The sequence below is a fragment of the Xiphophorus couchianus genome, chromosome 20 (assembly GCF_001444195.1).
Source record: "Xiphophorus couchianus chromosome 20, X_couchianus-1.0, whole genome shotgun sequence".
Taxonomy (NCBI): domain Eukaryota; kingdom Metazoa; phylum Chordata; class Actinopteri; order Cyprinodontiformes; family Poeciliidae; genus Xiphophorus; species Xiphophorus couchianus.
In genome coordinates this window covers 5525884-5545008 of record NC_040247.1, presented here as the reverse complement: position 1 = coordinate 5545008, position 19125 = coordinate 5525884, and the positions used below count along the sequence as shown (strand labels likewise).

Genomic DNA, 19125 nt, shown 5'->3' with positions numbered 1-19125 from the left:
AAAAAAAGAAAAAAGAACAGTACACCATGCAACCAAAGTGAATGAAAAGAACATTTTAATGGATATGTGTAAAAAAAGCTATCATAGTGACAGTATGTAACAGTCATCTCTCACAGTATTAATGTTCAATTCAAGTCAATAATGCTGCCTCCAAGAACCCAATTAATAAAATTCTACTCCATTACAACATAATCCAGTGATATTTACAATAATATAGGTCTGTAAATGTAGAGGTCTGAAGGGCAATTATGAACACAAACTTAATATGTATAATAATATCAAGTTTCGTAAAGGACATGCAAACAATAACAGAATTTTGTATGAGGACGCTTTTTAAGGTTTGGTAACCTTCATGGTCCCACACCAGTAGGAAGGCTCAAGATCAATCCGATAAAACAACTAAATATTAAAATAGCAGAATACATAACACATTTACAGAATTAAAGCATAAACTGAGCCCCATATATTTAGCCATCACAAATCTTATTTCTAAGTGGAAGGCTTTGTATGATTAGACATAAACAGAAACTGTGGGGAAAATGTATATAAAATAATAAAGATAACCTGTAAATAATAATAATAACTTTTTTACAAAATTGAAAAATTAAACACAAAACGAGGTCTGAGTGAGTTCCTCTCCCTCATAGAGGGAATACGGACATGAATGTTTTGGGACTAGGACAGATGAACACAGTAATTCTGAGTCCACCATCTTAAAAAGGTCAACAGATTCAAGTGTAAACAATGGGCTCAGTTGGTTTCAAAGTCACAAAAGTATGCGACACAGCTGTCAAACTATAAAGATGATTTAAAAAAAATAAGCTTCTGAGTCAGAAGCTTTTTTTTTTTTTTTTTTTTTTTGCTGTAAACTGATTGTAGCTGCCAGTAGTTACGCCAGACCCAGTGTGTAGATAGCCTGCTGATGCAGCTCAGAAAGATGGGAAACTTGGAGAATAGTTGTCCAGGATATATTCACCAACACCAACAAAATACATGACCTGTGCAATTCCAAACAGAGGTGCAATGACCAAAGCACGACAGCCTGCCCCCTTCAGGAAGGCGGACGGCCCCTCCTTCCTCATAATTTTACTGTCAAGACAAAAGGATGGGTATAATTAGAGCCAAGTATGACGAGGTAAGTATGCATCAGGTGATGGTGTAGAAAGAATGTGCCATCTTACCTCACACAATCCATAACTCCATTGTAGCTCTCCTCACTTGCTCCTTTGTTGAGGGACTGCAGTCTGGTCTTCACCACTGCAAAGAGAGAATATCCTTTAAAACTTGTTGCTACTGGTACTTGATGACAAACAGATGAAACGAAACCTACCATCACAAGGGTTGACTGCAACCGCAGCAGTAGATCCTGCAACACACCCTGACAAGAAGGCCCAGTAGAAGGGAGATGACTCTGCGGGGTTGGGTTTGCCCAGTCGGTTCAGGTTTGCAAACAATGGGAAGTAAACAATAGAAAAAGGTACATCCCTGAAAGAAATAGAACAAAATCTTCATTAGTAAATGTTAAACGTTTGATTTTTTTCTTTTATATGGAGTGGGGGGAAAAAAGCTGTTTTTGAATAAAAATGAGCTTCACCTCATCAGTGTTGCCCCCAGGCCCTTGTACAGGCCCTGGATGCCCTGTTTTTGCAGGAGTTCCTTCGCAATCTGCGTTGCAGACACGGCTCTTGGTGCAGACATCACAGGGCCGGAGTTGTACGAGCGGCTCAGCACCGTGTTTGTCACCGCCAGCTTTGTGGGAGAAATCATCACTGGTTTCTGTTGTTGGGCCGCTTGAACAAAAAAAAACAAAAAAAAAAAACATTAAAAACATTACAAATTCAAAAATTAGGTTATAGGATGAAGTACCTTCTCCGTTACTTAGTGGTTTTCTTACCAATTCTGCCCGCATCCTGTAGCTGGATTTTGAGCATTTCCATGGGGGTAGTAACAATAACTTGGCACATGCCTGCACCACACCCTGCTAGCATTTCTTTGAGTACTGTTAAGCCTTTTCTGTTAACAGAAAACAATGAGTCAGACATAAGTCATGACACATTAAATTTCTAACAGATACTAGACAAGTTCACTCACCCGTCCTTGGAAAGGTGATGGCGGAAGAGGTCATTAGCTGCCAGCTTGATGGCCTTCTCAGGGGTAACCAAAGTCAAGTTTACTGCTGCCCCTAAGGAACAAACAAATTCACAATTAGCATTGATGTCACAATCTAGTTTCCAATAACAGAGAAAGAACATTGCCTGACAATATTTTTTATAACCTCATAAAATAGAACTCAACTTAAAGCTGATTCAATAACTGGCAAAGCACATTATCTCATGAAACATTACACTTAAGCACTGTTTTAAAGGCAATGACAAGAAGGCAGAAAAGGAATGGTAAAAGACAAATAAAACAAACTTAAAGTCTAAAATTCAGACAAGTTTTTCCTTTTTAAAATGAGTCAAATAAAGTATGTAAACATGTTAACTGCAACACAGAAAATGAATCAAACGTTGTTAGTGACAAGACAGGCTGACTTGAACACTATACACATATTTCAGACTTTGGACAAACTTGCAAAGTTATCTGTTGTATAATGTTGTATTAAAACATAAAAAAAAACAAAAAAACTTTAGTTCAGACCAGATTAATTTGCAAGATCAAACAAAGAATGTAATGTTATAGTCAAGGAAAGAACAAGCAATGACAGGTTGACAAGACAGTGAAGAGACAACCAAGTAGTTAATGACAAGAAGTCAAATTACAGAATAGATGGCAAAACATAAAACTTGAGCCTATAGTTTTAAGTAGAGCAATATTGTAAGAACCATTAATATTTGCCTCCAGCGTGGCTGCGCCTTATCGGCTAGCCTTCAATATCCCAGGGGGACCCAAGTCTGTAATATGGAAAAACACAGATGCAAACAACAGCATTCCTCACAAGAGCAAACGCCTAGCCTAATGTTCTCCTATTTTTTAATGCAGATTTAAACACATTTTTTTTAAAAAGAAAAAAAACCCACAGTGTGTGGTACCGTGTTTAACAGCATCAATAAATTGGAATTGGTTTTGACATTTACTTTGATTTTATTTCAAAAACCAAGAATAGAATTACTGCACAACAGCTAGACACGGAGCTTACCATTTTCCTAAAATTAATCCTATAAAAATGGAACTTCCACATGTGCTAACCTAAAGCGTCTTAATAATCAGGTGTATAATCTTACCTCTGTACATTCCAAAGTATCCCTCTGATCGAATAGTTTTGACAAGGCAGTCCATCCTTCATTAAACAAAAACAAAGAAACATTAACTTTAAACTTGCATTAACTTTAAACATTACATAAACTTGCTGCACAAGGGAACAGAAGATTCTAGAATATTCGTTTGGGCTCTAAAATTCCACCCAAATGAGCTAAACGACTTCCTGAAAGAAAAAAAAAACTGTGTCAACAATGTGAAGCTGTCACAATCCATCAGGTCAGGACACGGTGACTGGTATTCCATTAATGCGTCATTGTGGAATTAGAAAGGATAGCACCAGATTAAACACAGAGACCACACATCAGTGTTGTGTAGATTGTAGCTATAAATACTTACATGCTCTTGTAGACTTGCTGCCCACTTCTTTGGTTCTGTAACCTGGTCTTAGCCAAGTCAACGGGGAAGACGCATGTAACCCCAACAATGCCGGCAATACCGCCATTAATGAGCTTGGCAGGGAGGCTGAAAGGTAACACAGAAAACTGTTTTACTAAAGCGCAATGAACACATTACTTATTTAAAATAGTCCAAATAAAAAAAATATTACAAAGCAAAACTCTAAGATTACTTTTTATAGATAATTATGTTGAGGTTAATATTATGAGGAGCAGGAAAACAGTGAATGAGACTTACCTGATCTGCTGCTGAGACATGCTGACTTTTATATGTCACCAGTGACGATAGAAGATGCAAAAATGGAGAAATGTAGAATCAAGTGTTTGCCGTTAAGCTGGTAAATAGTGTCCTGGAGAGATAAAAGCAAAAAGTCAACAGAATCCTGAGTAGCCACAGACTTTTAAACACTGAACTTATCCCACCCACCCAGAGCTGCGGGTTTAAACTTATCTATATGCCTCAGAGTCACATGGTTGTGATGTACCGACTCACCGCAACGTGGGCGTGTTCTATTTACATCCCGGAACGCCTTAAAAGGGCATTCCAGCCTTCCATAGAAATTTTACAGAAATTTACTGGCTAAAAGTTAGATAACTCGAGATCTAAAACACGTTTCTTCGTAAGGAAAGTGTCTTTATAAAGCACCTATCTAAATTAGAAGGACAAGTTTACTTAATAATTTCAATAACTGAATTCCTTCTCCGGCATTAGATTATAATAAAAGTTTGACAGCAAATAATTTTCTTACTTCAGAGCAACTGAAAACGTGTCATGGTCGCAAACAATACTAACCAATACTAAGACCTTACGGCGTTTGCTGCTTGGTATAAAGAACAGCAATATACTTTACTCTGGCAAGTAACGTAAAGCATCCATTCAAACCATCACAGTCCGCCAAACTAAAGAAGACAGCTAAGAACTCAAATTCGATTATTTAAAATCAATTCTTGATTCGCTAAAACGTAAATATAGCAAGGTACTTACCAAGTAATTGTCGTATGCAGATTTTAGAAAAGTTTTAAGCCGTTAAAGTGTATTTCGCTTTCAACCACTTTTCACCTCCGCTTTACAGCAATGAATAGACCGACTGGAACTTTCCACTGGTCTTATTATGGCAAGGACTGTTACGGCATACGCCTTAATGACAACCAATCAAAGTTCAGATATCGTTCCTCGTTTCGTCCTTATTGGCCGATCGATCCGTCAGTTAAAATGTTGAGCCAATCAGAGCCCGGAAAGTGGAACAAGCGAGTGACTGACTGGAACGAGGCAGATGGCTGGGGTTACATGTAAAAAAGAATCTATTGTTTAAAAAGCTCAAAATTTAATTTACAATTAAAATGCAGGAATAGAAAAGCTTGGGGCTAGACTCTCAAAATATATTTTTCATTCTTAACATACTTCTAGTCTTGGGTCACGGCGAAGATTAACTGGGTCCTACTAAATATGTCATGGCTAAAGAGCCCTGAGGCGTGGGTGTTGATGGATCCACAAAGGGGAACTAGATCTTTCTGTTCTCTATTCTATGCTACTCCGGATCAGCTTATATTTTTTAGAAATGTACTTATTTTAAGCAAAACATGTTTGTTTAAAGAACTCACATTTTAAATTTGTGTAGTTATGCAAAATAAAGCTTATGGAAGCGCCACTTTGTTTTCAGATCAATGTATTAATTTATTAATTTTTTTAAGGATTGTCTCCATGCTAATAAAGTTGTCATTCCTTCAAGAATAGTAATAGTAGTATCATAGGCTTATTTTAACAAGACTATATACTCTTGCCCTGCTTCCTTTTCACTATTCAACTTTCAGTGTAAATGAGAACGATAGATATCTTGATTTAATGCATAAGGGGTATTTGTATATATCTTTAAAAAAAAACTTGGTGCTTTGGATAGCATTACTTTTATTTGAAAATTCCAGTACTGATTTTTTTAAATATAATGTACTAATCTATGTCCTTCCCTTCTTTTGCACTCTGCCAGAATGATTAAAAAACTATATTTCTTCATAGGTGCTGAAATGTAACTTAAGTTTTGAGGATGTGCTTGCAGGTTTAGAATTTTACAGAAAATCTTCTTTATACTCAGTATATAAATAAATACTGCTAGAACACTGATAATATCTCCTCTTTAAAATAATATGAATACCATGTATCTTGAGACTTGTGATTGGCAATGTGGTAAATTCTAGAAAAGTTTCTGTTTTAGGTTACTGGAAACAGTTTGGAATATTACAAGCTGAATGCTAAACACAGGAGGATTTTTCTGGAAAGGTTTGAAAAATATTCTGAGAAATTACCAGGAACCGGTTCTATGTATATAACCCAAGGCTAAAAGCTTGTGTAACACAGAGTGGTGCACACTATTTGCAAGTCAAGCAAGTACTTTTTGCAGAGCTGGCATCAACTTCAATCAGTTATTAGCATTAATAGACAACCAGTTGACACGTATGGGGGAAAAAAATCAAATTAAGGCTTTAGTAGATTAAAGCCTTGATAAATTAAAAACATATTGGGGCAGGCAGTGCAGTAATACTTTAATCTTTGCTAAAGTTTTGGCCTTTTTGACAAGCATGCAATTACACAGATTTGTTTCTACCGATTAAATAAAATTGCATGTTGAAATTTTTGGTTCTCACAAATTTAAAAAGTATCTAATGTAGCTCAGCAGCCAAATGTCAGAGTCTTTATCTATTACAGCAACTTAACATATTTTAAATAGGAGCTGACTGACTAAAGGAAGTATAATCTGTTACTTTTTCGCTTACATGTGTCAGGTGTTACTCACTAAGCAAATACCAAGAGCACATTTCTCAGGATCAAAAATATATATTCCTAATGTAATACTAATCTTGTGGCACACTGTAAGCTGTCAGGAGTTGTTTCAACATGTCACTGCTTTGCACGGTCAAAAGTGTATGATGTTTGACTGAAAAAGTGATCGGCATGTTCACCACATAGCTGTGCAGTGCTGAGGCAAGCAAATTCCTTTGGAATCTCTGTTTCATCCTTTAGGTTACTAGGGTTTATAAAACACAACTACAGCCAGCCAGTCTAAGCCACAGTGACCTATCACATGTTAGGTTTAAGAGTCATATCCGAACAACTTTGTAAATCCTATGAGCCAGTTTTATTTTGAGTGCTTCCTTTGTACTCCAGTGTTTCACCAGAAGTAGATTCAGGAAGAGAGAGATGATCTAGCTCAACTTGTTGGAACTTGAAAAAGAACAGATATTTGTAATTGTAGGTCTTTATAGGTCTTTGTATCGTGTAAAGCACTTTGAGCTGCCCTGTTACTGAAATGTACTATGCAAATAAACTTGACTTGATTTTATATTCTTGTGGGATTTTGTAAACAAACACACTTGGTCGTGAGTACAAACAAAGAAACAAATAAACAAACCCAATGTTAACTGGAGCAGTAGTGATTCAGGAAAAGAAAGTGAGAAGAGCAATCTATGAAGAAGTATTCAGTATATTATGAAATATTGTAGGATGAACAAAATCTATCCTTTCTTTTACTTTTCTGTTTTGCTTGCTTTGTAAAACCCTTTGGCTAATGCTTGGGTTTGCAAAGTGCCATAATTTAAGTGAAGGTGAGCTGGCAGCTGAGATCTGTTTTACATTCCACTTTTAGATACTGTAGGAATCTCCACTAATACCTGCTGTCTGAGAAGGACACACAAATTTTGGGTGCTAACCTCAGATATTATTCATTCACCCAGCACATTCTGTTTTGAAATAACCTTTTATTTTTACTAACTTTATGCCTGTGACTGGAAGTAATATTAACATGTTGGAGGAGCCCAGGCAGAGTCACAACTTGAATATGAGCTAAACAATGTGACAATCCACAAAGACAAAACATCAAAATACCAATACAAACATCCAAAGTACCGCCAGCAATGATGAGAAGGGTTTGATTACTTTGATGATGGTAAATATTTTTTTCAGGTACAGATAATTTTATACCCAGATAAATAATTTTCCACCTGCAATTCTTTTAATAAAATATGAGTGGCCAACGGAATAAAACTGAAACTGATCAATTGTTAGCTTTTCCTCTGGGATATCCTGATGTTAAAAATCAAAATGGCCATACCTATTTTCATTTCTTCTTTTTTCCTCCATTGTATATGACTTTTTGAGAGAACCCATTCTAAAATCTACATGAGTCAGACTAGTAACTTCACAAATATTCTCTCTCCTGTGTCACAAGACTTAAATGTAGTGCTTATTTAAAGTCAAACAGAGGATCAGGTTTTCAGGGTGTGTCATTGTAAACACTTTGTAGAGCAGTTTTTAGCCCATATTTTCTTATAAACTGGATTTAATTTCTGGTTCTAATATACATCTTTAACAAAGTTAATGTAGACTTTCAATTTTGGCTCTTGGAAATTCTTTTTAACAAAGCAGGAACACTCTGGAAATCTAACTTGGGGCCCTTTAGTTAAATGCTTTTGTTATTTTATATTTAAGTAAATTTGTGAGAATCTCTGAGATTTAGAACCAACAAAAAGCATTAAAATATCCTCATGTTTTAGGAAAATATATTTAAAAGCTTCATATAATCAGTGATTATGAAAGACCAATGTCACATCACCCCAGAGGATGACTCTATGAAACATTGTCTCACTCAAAGTTCTGAGCTATTTATACTCTCCAGCTGTCTCTGAAACTCCCTTTGTGGACATTCTACCAGCATAAACCCCATTTAGGGTGAGATATAGACACTGCTAACAAACAGACATATTCAATGTGCTGTTTAGAATAGCCTGTAAACAGTGTGCCAAGTCTTTCAGATTTTATATCTGCCTGTTTAATCCCATTCAAAAGAAGAGTTGTGTCAACAATCACATACTTCTCTGAATGACTTCACAGGTGTCGTGGAAAAAAACAGAGGCCTGACTGTAAATATAGAATCAGGAGGTGACCTGCTGATGCAAACAGCCTTGGGTTTGTTATATAGTGAACACACAGCTACGGTAAGAAACAGAATGTGATTAACTCAAGGACATCTGATTCAGAGAGCCATTTAGATGATGAAGTTTTAATTGGTTTGTATTCAGAGAATCTATTTAACAGTAAATAATAAAAGTCTGGAAGACAGTATGGAAACGATGCTAAGAAAAATATGTGGAATTCACTGTAAACTGAGACGTCAAACTATAACTTTATTAGTCAACAATCAGATTAAATAGAATGAAACAGTGCAAACTGTCAATGGTCTATTATAAGATAAGAAGTAAAAACCTTTATTTTCTTACATAAACAGAAGAATTAAAATGGGATCATGTAGTTGCTTTGACCAGGATAAGGATAAACGCGCCTGACTGGTTTAGCACAGTTAGCATCGTAGCTGTTGAGTCTGAGTGTGCATTCATCCCTGTCAGTTCTGCAGGCACCACAGTGGCAGCTGATAGCTACTGGGTAGGTATATGCAGGGTTGGAGTCGATAGCACAGCCAGGCAGAATGGCTGTGCGATATTCCACCTTATCATAGGTGCAGCTTCTCTGAACAACAAAGCGTGAGCGGAAAATATCCCTCATGTTGCTGTCCTGTATGATACACAAACACATGGGAAACAACTGATGAATGAACCTGTGAAAAACCCATTTAACTGGGACACAAACATACAAAGAGTTTGTATCTATATTTGAGTTTCCAAATAATATACTAGAAGTAATAGCTAATCTTACCAAATTTATGAGTAAACTAGAAAACTGGCCAACAAAAGTTTTGTCAGAATGATTAATCAAAAACTACACAACTACTATGCATGAGACTGTAACTAATAGACTTAGGTCATAGCAGAAGTAATTAATCCATTTTTATTTTTCTCAACACAGTCAGGAAATGCATTTTCTCTTTGCATTTTTGACTCATTTTGATCAAAAATTTATTTTTAAACTTATACAGAATTAATTGAAATCTGAGAATTCTGAGTAAATTACCTCATCTTGGGGTTTACATTATATGACATCTATGCGACAAACTGTTACTTTTTCACAAGGTAAAATTACAAGCATTTTCTCTGTTACTACAAAGAAATACATACCCTTGTGAAACAAACTCCCATGCAGATAGTAGTGTTGATCGCCACACAATAGTCACATTCTGGCTTTTCCACGAACAATGTGAACTCTGTGGGAAGACACATGGGAACAACTGGATAAATCAGCAGAAAAAGAACCCAGCAGCTGAACACTGATGTCTCCATTTTCAGCCAGGTGGTTTACCCTTAACCAGGTTTGTTCCTGCAAAGTAATGAAAGACAAGCAAAGCAAAAAACATAGGATTACATCAAATGACTTTTCTTTTCTTTGTTCAAAAGAATCAAGTTTAAGAGATGCAGTCACTTACAGATCTAGTAATGTTCTGAGTCTGAACATTCTAGATGAACTGTATAGATATATATACAAACATAATCTAATCCATGTTAATCCAAGCTATTATCGTCTATCTGTGACGAAAGAGGTGCACTGAACTTTTAGCCCATTTTGTAGATGACATGAACATATTGATGTTCTTAATGAATAACATAATGAAAACAACAATGTAATTCTGTCCGAAAGCAGTCTCTAATCCAGTGTCCACTAGATGTCACAAAGTGCCACAAATCTTGTGCTAGAAACAATGTGTAAGCTATGAGGGGTTACATAAGTCAAAGTGCGGGTTTAATCACTTTATTCAAAACAAATCAGCCATTTTTGGATTAAAAATTAACAGAAGTTAAGATGCAATAATGTCTTTGTGTGCATTATTGTGTGTCTGAATTATGTTTTTGGTTGGTGTGAGTTAAAAACAGATGTCAGCAAATATACTGCTCAAAAAAATAAAGGGAACACTCAAATAACACATCCTAGATCTGAATGAAATAAATATTCTCATTGAATACTTTGTTCTGTACAAAGTTCCATTTGCACAAAAGCAGGTGACATTGATTGTCAATCAGTGTTGCTTCCTAAGTGGACAGTTTGATTTCACAGAAGTTTGATTTACTTGGAGTTATATTGTGTTGTTTAAGTGTTCCCTTTATTTTTTTGAGCAGTGTATGTAAGCTGGTAAAAACAAATTGGCAGAGCACACACTTTTCATTCAGGTTTATCTAATCTGCTTTCATAGTGGGCATTGGCAGTGAAGCCATTGGTCGCAAAAAAACTACTGATAAATAAAAACGAGAAAAAAACACCCAACAAAATGTTTATATTGGAACTTCTTATCTGTAATTTTGAGTAATGATTGGCCAGACTAGTCAAAGTGTCTTGGAAACATTAAGTGATTTTAAAGCAAAATGCAGCAGTTTTGAACGCACTGATGTTTCGGTGCTTATCTACTGTTAGTTTTTAATTCACTTGGATTCATATAGACAAACAAACACACAGTAAATGTGTTTCATGTAAAATGGACATGTTGACAAGGTTATACTCATTCCTCTCTGATATCACAATTGTTTACAATTGTCAACATCTCATAATATTTATCTTTGCACACTATTAGACTTATCCTTTATCAGTGACAAAGAATAATGCATGTCCGAGTGTGAATCAGCGTTAGTGTAACAGGGTAACTCATTGCTTTTCTACATAAATCTTATGTAATATATAAATCTATATAAATCTTATGAAAACATTATTAGCACCTGTCATTATTATTAAACACTTAAATTATTGTTGCTTGTTCTACAGCAGACGTACTAAAATATAAAATCTTATGGTAGCAAAAACTTATTTGACACATACTTAAAAAGACAAAAGCTTAAATCTTTATAAACAATATAACAAAAATTATATATTTTTGTTCTAAGCTGAATATTCATTTTACAAATTAGTAATTATTTTTGAAATAACATGCTGGAAAGGTAATGAAAGATGACAACACTAAGTAAAGTAATAGTATCACAAGTGACAATATGATATAGAGGAAGGAGTGAAGACCAAACCCTGAAGACTCAACTTTCCCTCCCCCTTGAATTTTTTATTTAACCAAAAGGTACTGTGTAACCAGGAGACACAAACAGCCCTACCATCAATGTGTCACCGCATCACTTTATTTTACACAGAAAATAGATTTACTGTCAGCAAAGAACCTTTTAATTGTCACCAGTGCGCAACCGGAGACAACAGATCGTTTTCTTTTATAATCTCTGAAATTATACCAGGCTTCACTGCCTTGTGTCCTTGATGGATCATTAACCTAAGTGAACTAATCTTTATTGTCTGCTGGATGCATTAGAGCTGACCAGACTACTTCCAGTTGCAAGAGAGGTAGTGGAACTATCAATGAACTACTGATCACTGAAGTGACAAAGTTAAGGTAAGGTAGAACTGAAGTCTTTAAGTGGTTGGAAGCATCAACACTTTGTGAAGGTTTGAGGAGATATTTTTAAGAGTACAGGCAAGTTAAAATGAATTTGACAATTTATTCAATAAAAAAGAAGCTTCTTTTCTATCTTCAATGTAGTTTTTTATAATGCTGTAATGTTTTAGATGTACCTTCAGCAGGATTGTATTTTCCAAATATAATTTTTCTTTACTGTGATTTTAGGTTCAAAGAAACTTCCACTTCTTTCGTAAATCAACAATGGTTGGAACAGGTGGCCCAGTGGCCACTTTCTCTCCTTGGGATTATGTGGTGTTTGCTGGAACGATTGTGGGAGCAGCCAGCATCGGCCTTTTCCAAGCCATCCGGGGCCGGAAGGAGACCAGCAGTGCAGAGTTTTTGTTAGGTGGACGACAAATGACAGCTGTGCCAGTCGCCATGTCCCTGACAGCCAGTTTCATGTCTGGCATCACAGTAATTGGCACACCTGCAGAGGCATACCGGTTTGGTATTGCCTTCTGGATCTTTGGTTTTTCTTATGCCATCATGTCTGTCATCACTGCTGAATTATTTGTACCGCTTTTCTACCGACTTGGGATCACCAGTGCCTATGAGGTAGGAACATGCTATACATTCTAAACTATTGCATACTAGGAGAAAGCATCTGACTATTTTCTTTGTTAAACCATCTAACAATAAACTGTGACTTAATGGCTAAAAAGGTTCTGTAGGAAGGTTCTGTGTTAGTAACAGCCTTCCAAAAAACATAATGTCTTCAAAACATCTTTGGTTGAATCAGAACAAGCCCAAGATAGCACACTTTGAGTGGGACAAAATACCTTTTTTTTTTTTTTTTTTTAAGATTAGCAAAAAAAGAAGATAAACAGAACATTAAAGCTAGGACTTGCATTGTGTTTCTGTGTTTGATATGATGTAAAGCACTTTGAAATGCCTTGCTGCTGAAATGTGCTATACAAATAAAATTTGATTTGATTTTGACTTCAAGAAACTGAAACAAGTCTAGAAACGACTTGACAAATGCCTCATCCTTGTATCAGCTGATTTATTTACTTTTGTCAAGATCCTTACAGTAATGAACTCATAGTTTATAAAATTTTTTTGTAGCTGCAAGAACAGAACCAGGAAAAAATGCTGAAGTTATGGGAATATAGATGGATTGGTACAAGCTCTTTGACATTTTACGAGTAAGACATCCCAGCGTGAAAGTGCTGTCTAGATGCTTAAATAATTTGTGACTCACCTTTTACTGGGTAAAAAAGTCAGGTAAAACATATAAATTCAATGCTAATATGAGATCTGAAAAACGGAAGAAAAAAATCTTAAGATCATATAAAATGAAATACAAATTCTGGAAATTTACTGAAAACGGGGACAAAATTGTATGTTGTTTTTCAAATTCTCTATATGCCTGGAATGATGGCATAGTCATTTGAATGATGTTCATCCGTGGATTTTTATTTTTTTTTTTTAGTACCTGGAACGGCGCTTCAATCGGATAATCCGGATGATCGGAACATCCATGTACATTGTGCAGACGGTAACCCATGCATTCTTAATTAAAATAGGATAATCAGTTGGAACAATCATAAATATTAAGATTACGGATGCAATATAAAATTCTAAAAGATAAAAAAAAATTTTATGATGCACATGTAAAACAACAAACAACATCTGTTCTTTTCTCATTTTGACTTCATCATTACTGATTCTAGATACCTGTGCCATGACGATATAAATATGACCACATTTGTGTTTGGAACTAATTCATTAATGGTCCTGCTTTTCAGGCTCTCTACACGGGCTTAGTTATTTATGCTCCAGCTCTTGCACTAAACCAAAGTAAGTCTTAACACACAAAAGTTTGGTCTGATCTTCTCATACAGATACAGCTGTTATAAATCCAAAATAAAAGATAGCAGAAAGTTACATAATGTATATTTATTTATAATGGAGAATTTTCCAAATTGCATAGTTACCGGGCTGGATCTCTGGGGAGTGCTGGTGGCAACGGGGGTAGTGTGCATCATCTATTGTACTCTGGTTCGTATTGTCTTATTATGTCAAAAAGAAGTATCTATTCCACATTATTTAATTCATGTTTGAAATAAATTAAATGGAGAATTAAATATTTAACTTAAAGTTTGCCATTCTGTTCTACTGAGTTCTTCCAAAAAATACTGCATTTGAGCTCTGGGGTTCTCAAATCATATTGGAGCTTGTAATACAACTAATATTCAGTATTCAGTTCATAGTATGAATGTTTATTGAACCATAACCTTGATCAAGTCCTGAACATTCAAGAATGACCTAAGTTAGCATCAAAGTTGCCCTGCCTCATCATATGAATTCTGTCACAGGGTGGCCTCAAAGCAGTTATCTGGACAGACGTACTGCAGATGGTGATCATGCTGGCAGGATTTGTAGCTGTAATAGCAAGAGGAGCCGTAGTACAAGGAGGTCTAGCGAAAATCTGGGAAGATGCTGCAGCAGGAGGCCGACTGGTAGCTTTTGAGTATGTTAATAACAATCATTTTAAATACTTTTTGACATCAAAAGAGCCTCTTTTTCCAAAACAGAGTATTCAAGATATTCAAGAAAACTTGAATAGACTTGAATAGAATGTCAGTTCATTTTGCAAAATATAAAAAAGAAAGCTGAGAGCAAAAAAAAAAAAAACTGTGCCGTGTTTGGACATATTCTAAGCTCTCTCTCTCTCATTTTTTTCACAGCTTTGACCCAGATCCTCTCAAGCGGCACACTTTTTGGACTATAGTGATTGGTGGTAGCATAATGTGGGTGTCTATCTACTCAATTAACCAGTCCCAGGTGCAGCGCTATATCTCCTGCAAAACCTTGGGACAAGCCAAGTTGTGAGTATCACTCAAATAAAATGCAAATAATCCTCTGGCAGTGAGCAAAAATTCAAGCACTAACAGGTCATGTTTCCCTCAGGTCTCTGTATATCAACATGATTGGTTTATGGGCGACAGTGAGTCTTGCTATGTTCTCTGGTCTTACAATGTACTCCATTTACAAGAACTGTGACCCACTTTCAAATGGGGATATAGGTACTTCTGACCAGGTGACTATAATATTTTTACGTTGCTTATCTTCCCATGCACAATATGCTTTTAATTGGGTAACGAAGCACAGGTTGACAATAGTATTGGCTTATATTTGTGAACCAGTTGCTGCCATACCTTGTGATGGATATTCTGGCAGTCTATCCTGGAATTCCAGGCCTGTTCGTGGCTGCAGCTTACAGCGGTACCCTCAGGTAAGGCTTGAGACAAAGAAGGAATAAAAGTGAAATTACTTCCAGAAATTATGTGGTGATAAGAAAATGTTTCCTCCTGATAAGAGGTAAATTTAAACTATAAAACACTCAAGACACGACTTTGCCTAACCAATGTATGAGTGTGTGCTAAGACATTAAACATAGGAACTTGCTTGGCATCTTATACTAATCTTTGCAGCCATTTACATTTATCCATTTCTGATTTGTTAAGTTTCTGAAACTTTACCTTTACACTTCTTTCAGCACGGTGTCCTCAAGTATTAATGCTCTTGTTGCTGTCACTGTGGAAGATTTCATATATCCATTCTACAAAGATTTCACACAAAAACAAGTTACCTGGATGAACATGGGCCTGAGTGAGTTCTACCTACCTACCTGCCTGCCTGCCTACTTACTAATCTATCTAGATGGACAGACAGCAACCACAAAGTACATTAGCTGTTGACTCCTTACAGTTAAGACCAATGAAAAGCCACAAATGACATTATCTATAATCTTAGTTGTTGTTTTCATTGGTAGATAACAACAGTCTGAACTTCCAGTACACTGTATGTTTACAAATTACTCACAATTGGTCTTACAGTTAAGACCAATGAAAAGCCACAAATGACATTATCTATAGTCTTAGTTGTTGTTTTCATTGGTAGATAACAACAGTCTGAACTTCCAGTACACTGTATGTTTACAACTGTGTGCTGCTTTAACAACTGTGGGTAGAGTAGTCACAGCACTGACTTTCCACAAGCTGAATTGCGCCAGGCTGGATAACTTGCAGCAGACAGGTTAACATGAAGTGTTTCTCTTTACTGATTTACTGAGAAATGCTTAAGCAGGTAATCTGGTTCTCAGAAATTCTTTTGAAACCCAGATGAAGGGCTGAGCTCTCCTTGTGAGAGAAATTTGATATACCTTACTTGACTTAATATAAAAATGTATTAGGTAGGCCTGACTGCACAGGAGAACACATAAACTTTTAAATTTACTAGGCTGCATGGCCCAGTTCTTGTTCATAAGTACTTCCTAATCAAAATATCTAAATAAAAAAAAACGTATTAGAATAGAAATGTCCTTTCTGCGCAACCGTAGCAAAGGGACGATAAAACTGTTGCTGATTTTTATCTTTGCCTATGTTTGACTGCTTTGTTTTTTTATTATTATTATTTTATTTTGCCAACACCCAGGCGTGTTTTTTGGATTCCTGTGTATTGGAATGGCTGGAGTTGCTTCAGCAATGGGAAGTGTTCTACAGGTAAAATTGTGTTAGAATAAAGCAATATTGTTACTGTTAATTATAGTTCTACAGCACCATCAAGTGGTACTTCTTAAGCACTACAAGTTAACATTTTGTCTATTTTCAGGCAGCTCTGTCCATATTTGGCATGATCAGTGGACCTCTTCTTGGCCTCTATCTATTAGGCATGCTTTTCCGCACAGCAAACTCAACAGTGAGTATTTCATTGTCCTGGGATGTTTTCTTGCACAACTGAACCTTAAGAAAACAGAAAATATGCAGTAGCAAAACAAGAATGTGACACCCTGAGGTGGAAGTTGACTGAGGTCATATTTACCTTTCAGGGAGGACTGGGAGGATTGATCACTGGTCTGGCGTTAACTTTGTGGGTGGGAATTGGAGCTCAGCTTTACCCTCCAACAGCTGACAAGACACTTCCCCTTTCACTCACCACTGTTGGCTGCAATAAAACAGTGGACCTAAACAGCACAACAGCATCTCCATGGACCAGCCCAGCAACTCTGACTCCACAACCAGAGTTAGTATTTTTTTTTTTACAAAACAGAAACCTGCTTGTAAAACAATTTTGTTTTTTTCTTCTTTCTTTTTGCAACAATGTTTTTTTCTTTTGGAAATTAAAGTCAGACAGAAAATTATTCAGGCTTTAAAAACTAATTTGAAATATGTAATTCATCACTAAAAAATAAGCTTCAAGACATGTAATAACAGCAACAATACTTTTTCTATTTTGTTTAAGCTTCATTCTTCTTGTACAGGTGTAACATTATGACCCTGATTGGTTATGCTCAATAGATTGCAATGCATGAGTCTACTCCGAAATCTTATCAGTAGTGTGAGCTAAGGTAGCTTAGCTGTTTAATCAGACAAAATGTGCCAGCAGTGAATCAGTGAGCCTTGACCAGATCCCTCCTGTTCTTTTCTTGTTTCAATTTGAAAAGATACTGACCATATGGCCTTTGATAAACTTGCTTAAATCCTTATGCTTGTACGTGTTTACTGCTTTGCAATTGTCACTTGACTATGAGTGTAACACACTCTAATTGAGGAAAACATACATAAACTTGTGGCAAAACTTTAAATTAATTTAATTTACCTTCTATTTCTAGACGTACATGTTACTCTCAGATATTTTAAGTGGTATTATGGCTTTCAGTTGGATTTAGTAGGAGTGAAATTCTTACTTATCAGCAGTTGTTTTAAGTACATTTTGCTGGAAGGCAAAATACTAAATCGATTTATTTTTAGTTTCAGGCCTCCTATAGCAGACTCCTGGTATTCTCTGTCCTATGTCTACTTTTCTCTTTTTGGCATGCTGACCACAATGGTGTCTGGCCTGCTCTTGAGCATAGTCACTGGTAAGGGTTTATTTCTAAAGGCTCTACTTTAAACAAACTAAAATTTCAAGTATATGTTTAATTTAAATGGTTGATCAAAAGTAAAACAACAATTTGATTATGTCTGTTTTATAGGCGGATGCAAGCAAAAGAAGCTGAACTCTGATCTCTTTGTGAGGAGGAGTGACTTGATATGCTTCAGTGGTTGCAACAATTCAGAGGTAATATGCTGACCTCGTCATGTTGTTAGCTAATTAGTAACAGTTTACCAAGTGTGATCTTTTAATGTTCCTAATCTGACACTATTGTTAACTTCCTGCAGGTATCTGATGAAATGGAAAAAGCTCCAGCAGACCTTCATATGGGAGTTGACAACAAAGCATTTATGGCGATGGATGTAATGAAAGAGTCTGAACATGCCACAAAATTATAATACTATTATCTTTACTCACTTTATTAAACACATCTAAAATAATTTATGGATTTTTTGTAAAAAAGAAAAAAGAAAAAAAAAGACTTAACAATGTTGTCTGTTATTGATCATATTGAAAACTTGCTATGTTTTATCCACTATTTACACTCAAGAGTAAAAAGATCAAAATCAAAAACCATTATGTTCCTCATTGGGTACTTAAATAGAAAGGCATTCAAACAGCGCCTGGCTATCATATCTTTGTTTGCGTTGATTAAGATGCCTTCTGTTTTATGTTTTAGTGGTGTTGTTGCATTATTGCTATGTAACCTTTGCCATTGTTTTGTTTTTATAGATGATTTTTAAAAACATATTTACCTGGCATTTATTCTGCTTTTTACTCTGAAACAGAAATACACTTGTTGTGTTTTTAAAATATGTTGAAAGGCGTAATAGTTTTGAACATACCTTGACTTCTGCTTATTTTTCTATGAAAACTGTGCACTCTTTATGAAAAATCTGAAAAATATTTCTACTTATTAATAAATATTTTCTACTATTCAAATTTACCATGACTTCAAATGTTCACATAACATTCAGATAAACTCACTTTAGAGAACAATATACCACATGGTTGAAGTAAGAATAAAAGATGAAAGAAACTATGAGGAAATTTTTACAATGCAGTTGATGATTAGATAGCAATGTCTGTGTTTATTAATGGTAATAAAACATATTTTAGCTGAAGTGTAGAGTTTGAGCTTTGGACTGGCTGTAACCACCCCTTCATCTCCTTGGGAACAAACAAAAGAGGAAGTTTACAAAGAA

At 35.7% G+C, this 19125-nt stretch overlaps 3 protein-coding genes across 6 annotated transcripts; 1 reads left to right on the top strand and 2 right to left on the bottom strand.

The window, feature by feature from the left end:
* Positions 1-33: 33 nt before the first annotated feature.
* slc25a55a (solute carrier family 25 member 55a) lies at positions 34-4798 on the bottom strand. 2 transcript variants are annotated; one of them, XM_028002560.1, is made up of 10 exons: positions 4642-4798; positions 3895-4006; positions 3598-3723; positions 3225-3280; positions 2092-2182; positions 1895-2013; positions 1595-1790; positions 1331-1485; positions 1182-1257; positions 34-1089 (listed from the first exon to the last, which is right to left on the bottom strand). In XM_028002560.1, the coding sequence occupies exons 2-10, from the start codon at positions 3912-3914 to the stop codon at positions 930-932; spliced, it is 999 nt and encodes a 332-aa protein (XP_027858361.1). In that variant the 5' UTR covers positions 3915-4006; positions 4642-4798; the 3' UTR covers positions 34-929. The 2 variants fall into 2 exon arrangements, with proteins under 2 accessions (XP_027858361.1, XP_027858362.1); XM_028002561.1 differs by lacking the exons at positions 3895-4006; positions 4642-4798 and having other exon boundaries at positions 2092-2894; positions 3598-3678.
* Positions 4799-8811: 4013 nt separating this feature from the next.
* Positions 8812-10474, bottom strand: tshba (thyroid stimulating hormone subunit beta a). Of its 2 annotated transcripts, XM_028003283.1 has the most exons (3): positions 10022-10474; positions 9717-9915; positions 8812-9216 (listed from the first exon to the last, which is right to left on the bottom strand). In XM_028003283.1, the coding sequence occupies exons 2-3, from the start codon at positions 9876-9878 to the stop codon at positions 8938-8940; spliced, it is 441 nt and encodes a 146-aa protein (XP_027859084.1). In that variant the 5' UTR covers positions 9879-9915; positions 10022-10474; the 3' UTR covers positions 8812-8937. The 2 variants fall into 2 exon arrangements, with proteins under 2 accessions (XP_027859084.1, XP_027859083.1); XM_028003282.1 differs by having other exon boundaries at positions 9717-10474.
* A 243-nt stretch (positions 10475-10717) lies between these two features.
* Positions 10718-18991, top strand: slc5a8l (solute carrier family 5 member 8, like). 2 transcript variants are annotated; one of them, XM_028003280.1, is made up of 16 exons: positions 10718-11974; positions 12206-12595; positions 13473-13538; positions 13789-13840; positions 13974-14041; positions 14359-14513; positions 14731-14871; positions 14954-15083; positions 15190-15278; positions 15543-15655; positions 16481-16548; positions 16658-16744; positions 16875-17068; positions 17797-17906; positions 18021-18106; positions 18208-18991. In XM_028003280.1, exons 2-16 carry the CDS (start codon positions 12242-12244, stop codon positions 18316-18318), a joined length of 1824 nt encoding a protein of 607 aa, XP_027859081.1. In that variant the 5' UTR covers positions 10718-11974; positions 12206-12241; the 3' UTR covers positions 18319-18991. The 2 variants fall into 2 exon arrangements, with proteins under 2 accessions (XP_027859081.1, XP_027859080.1); XM_028003279.1 differs by having other exon boundaries at positions 10718-12055.
* The last annotated feature ends 134 nt before the right edge of the window (positions 18992-19125 follow it).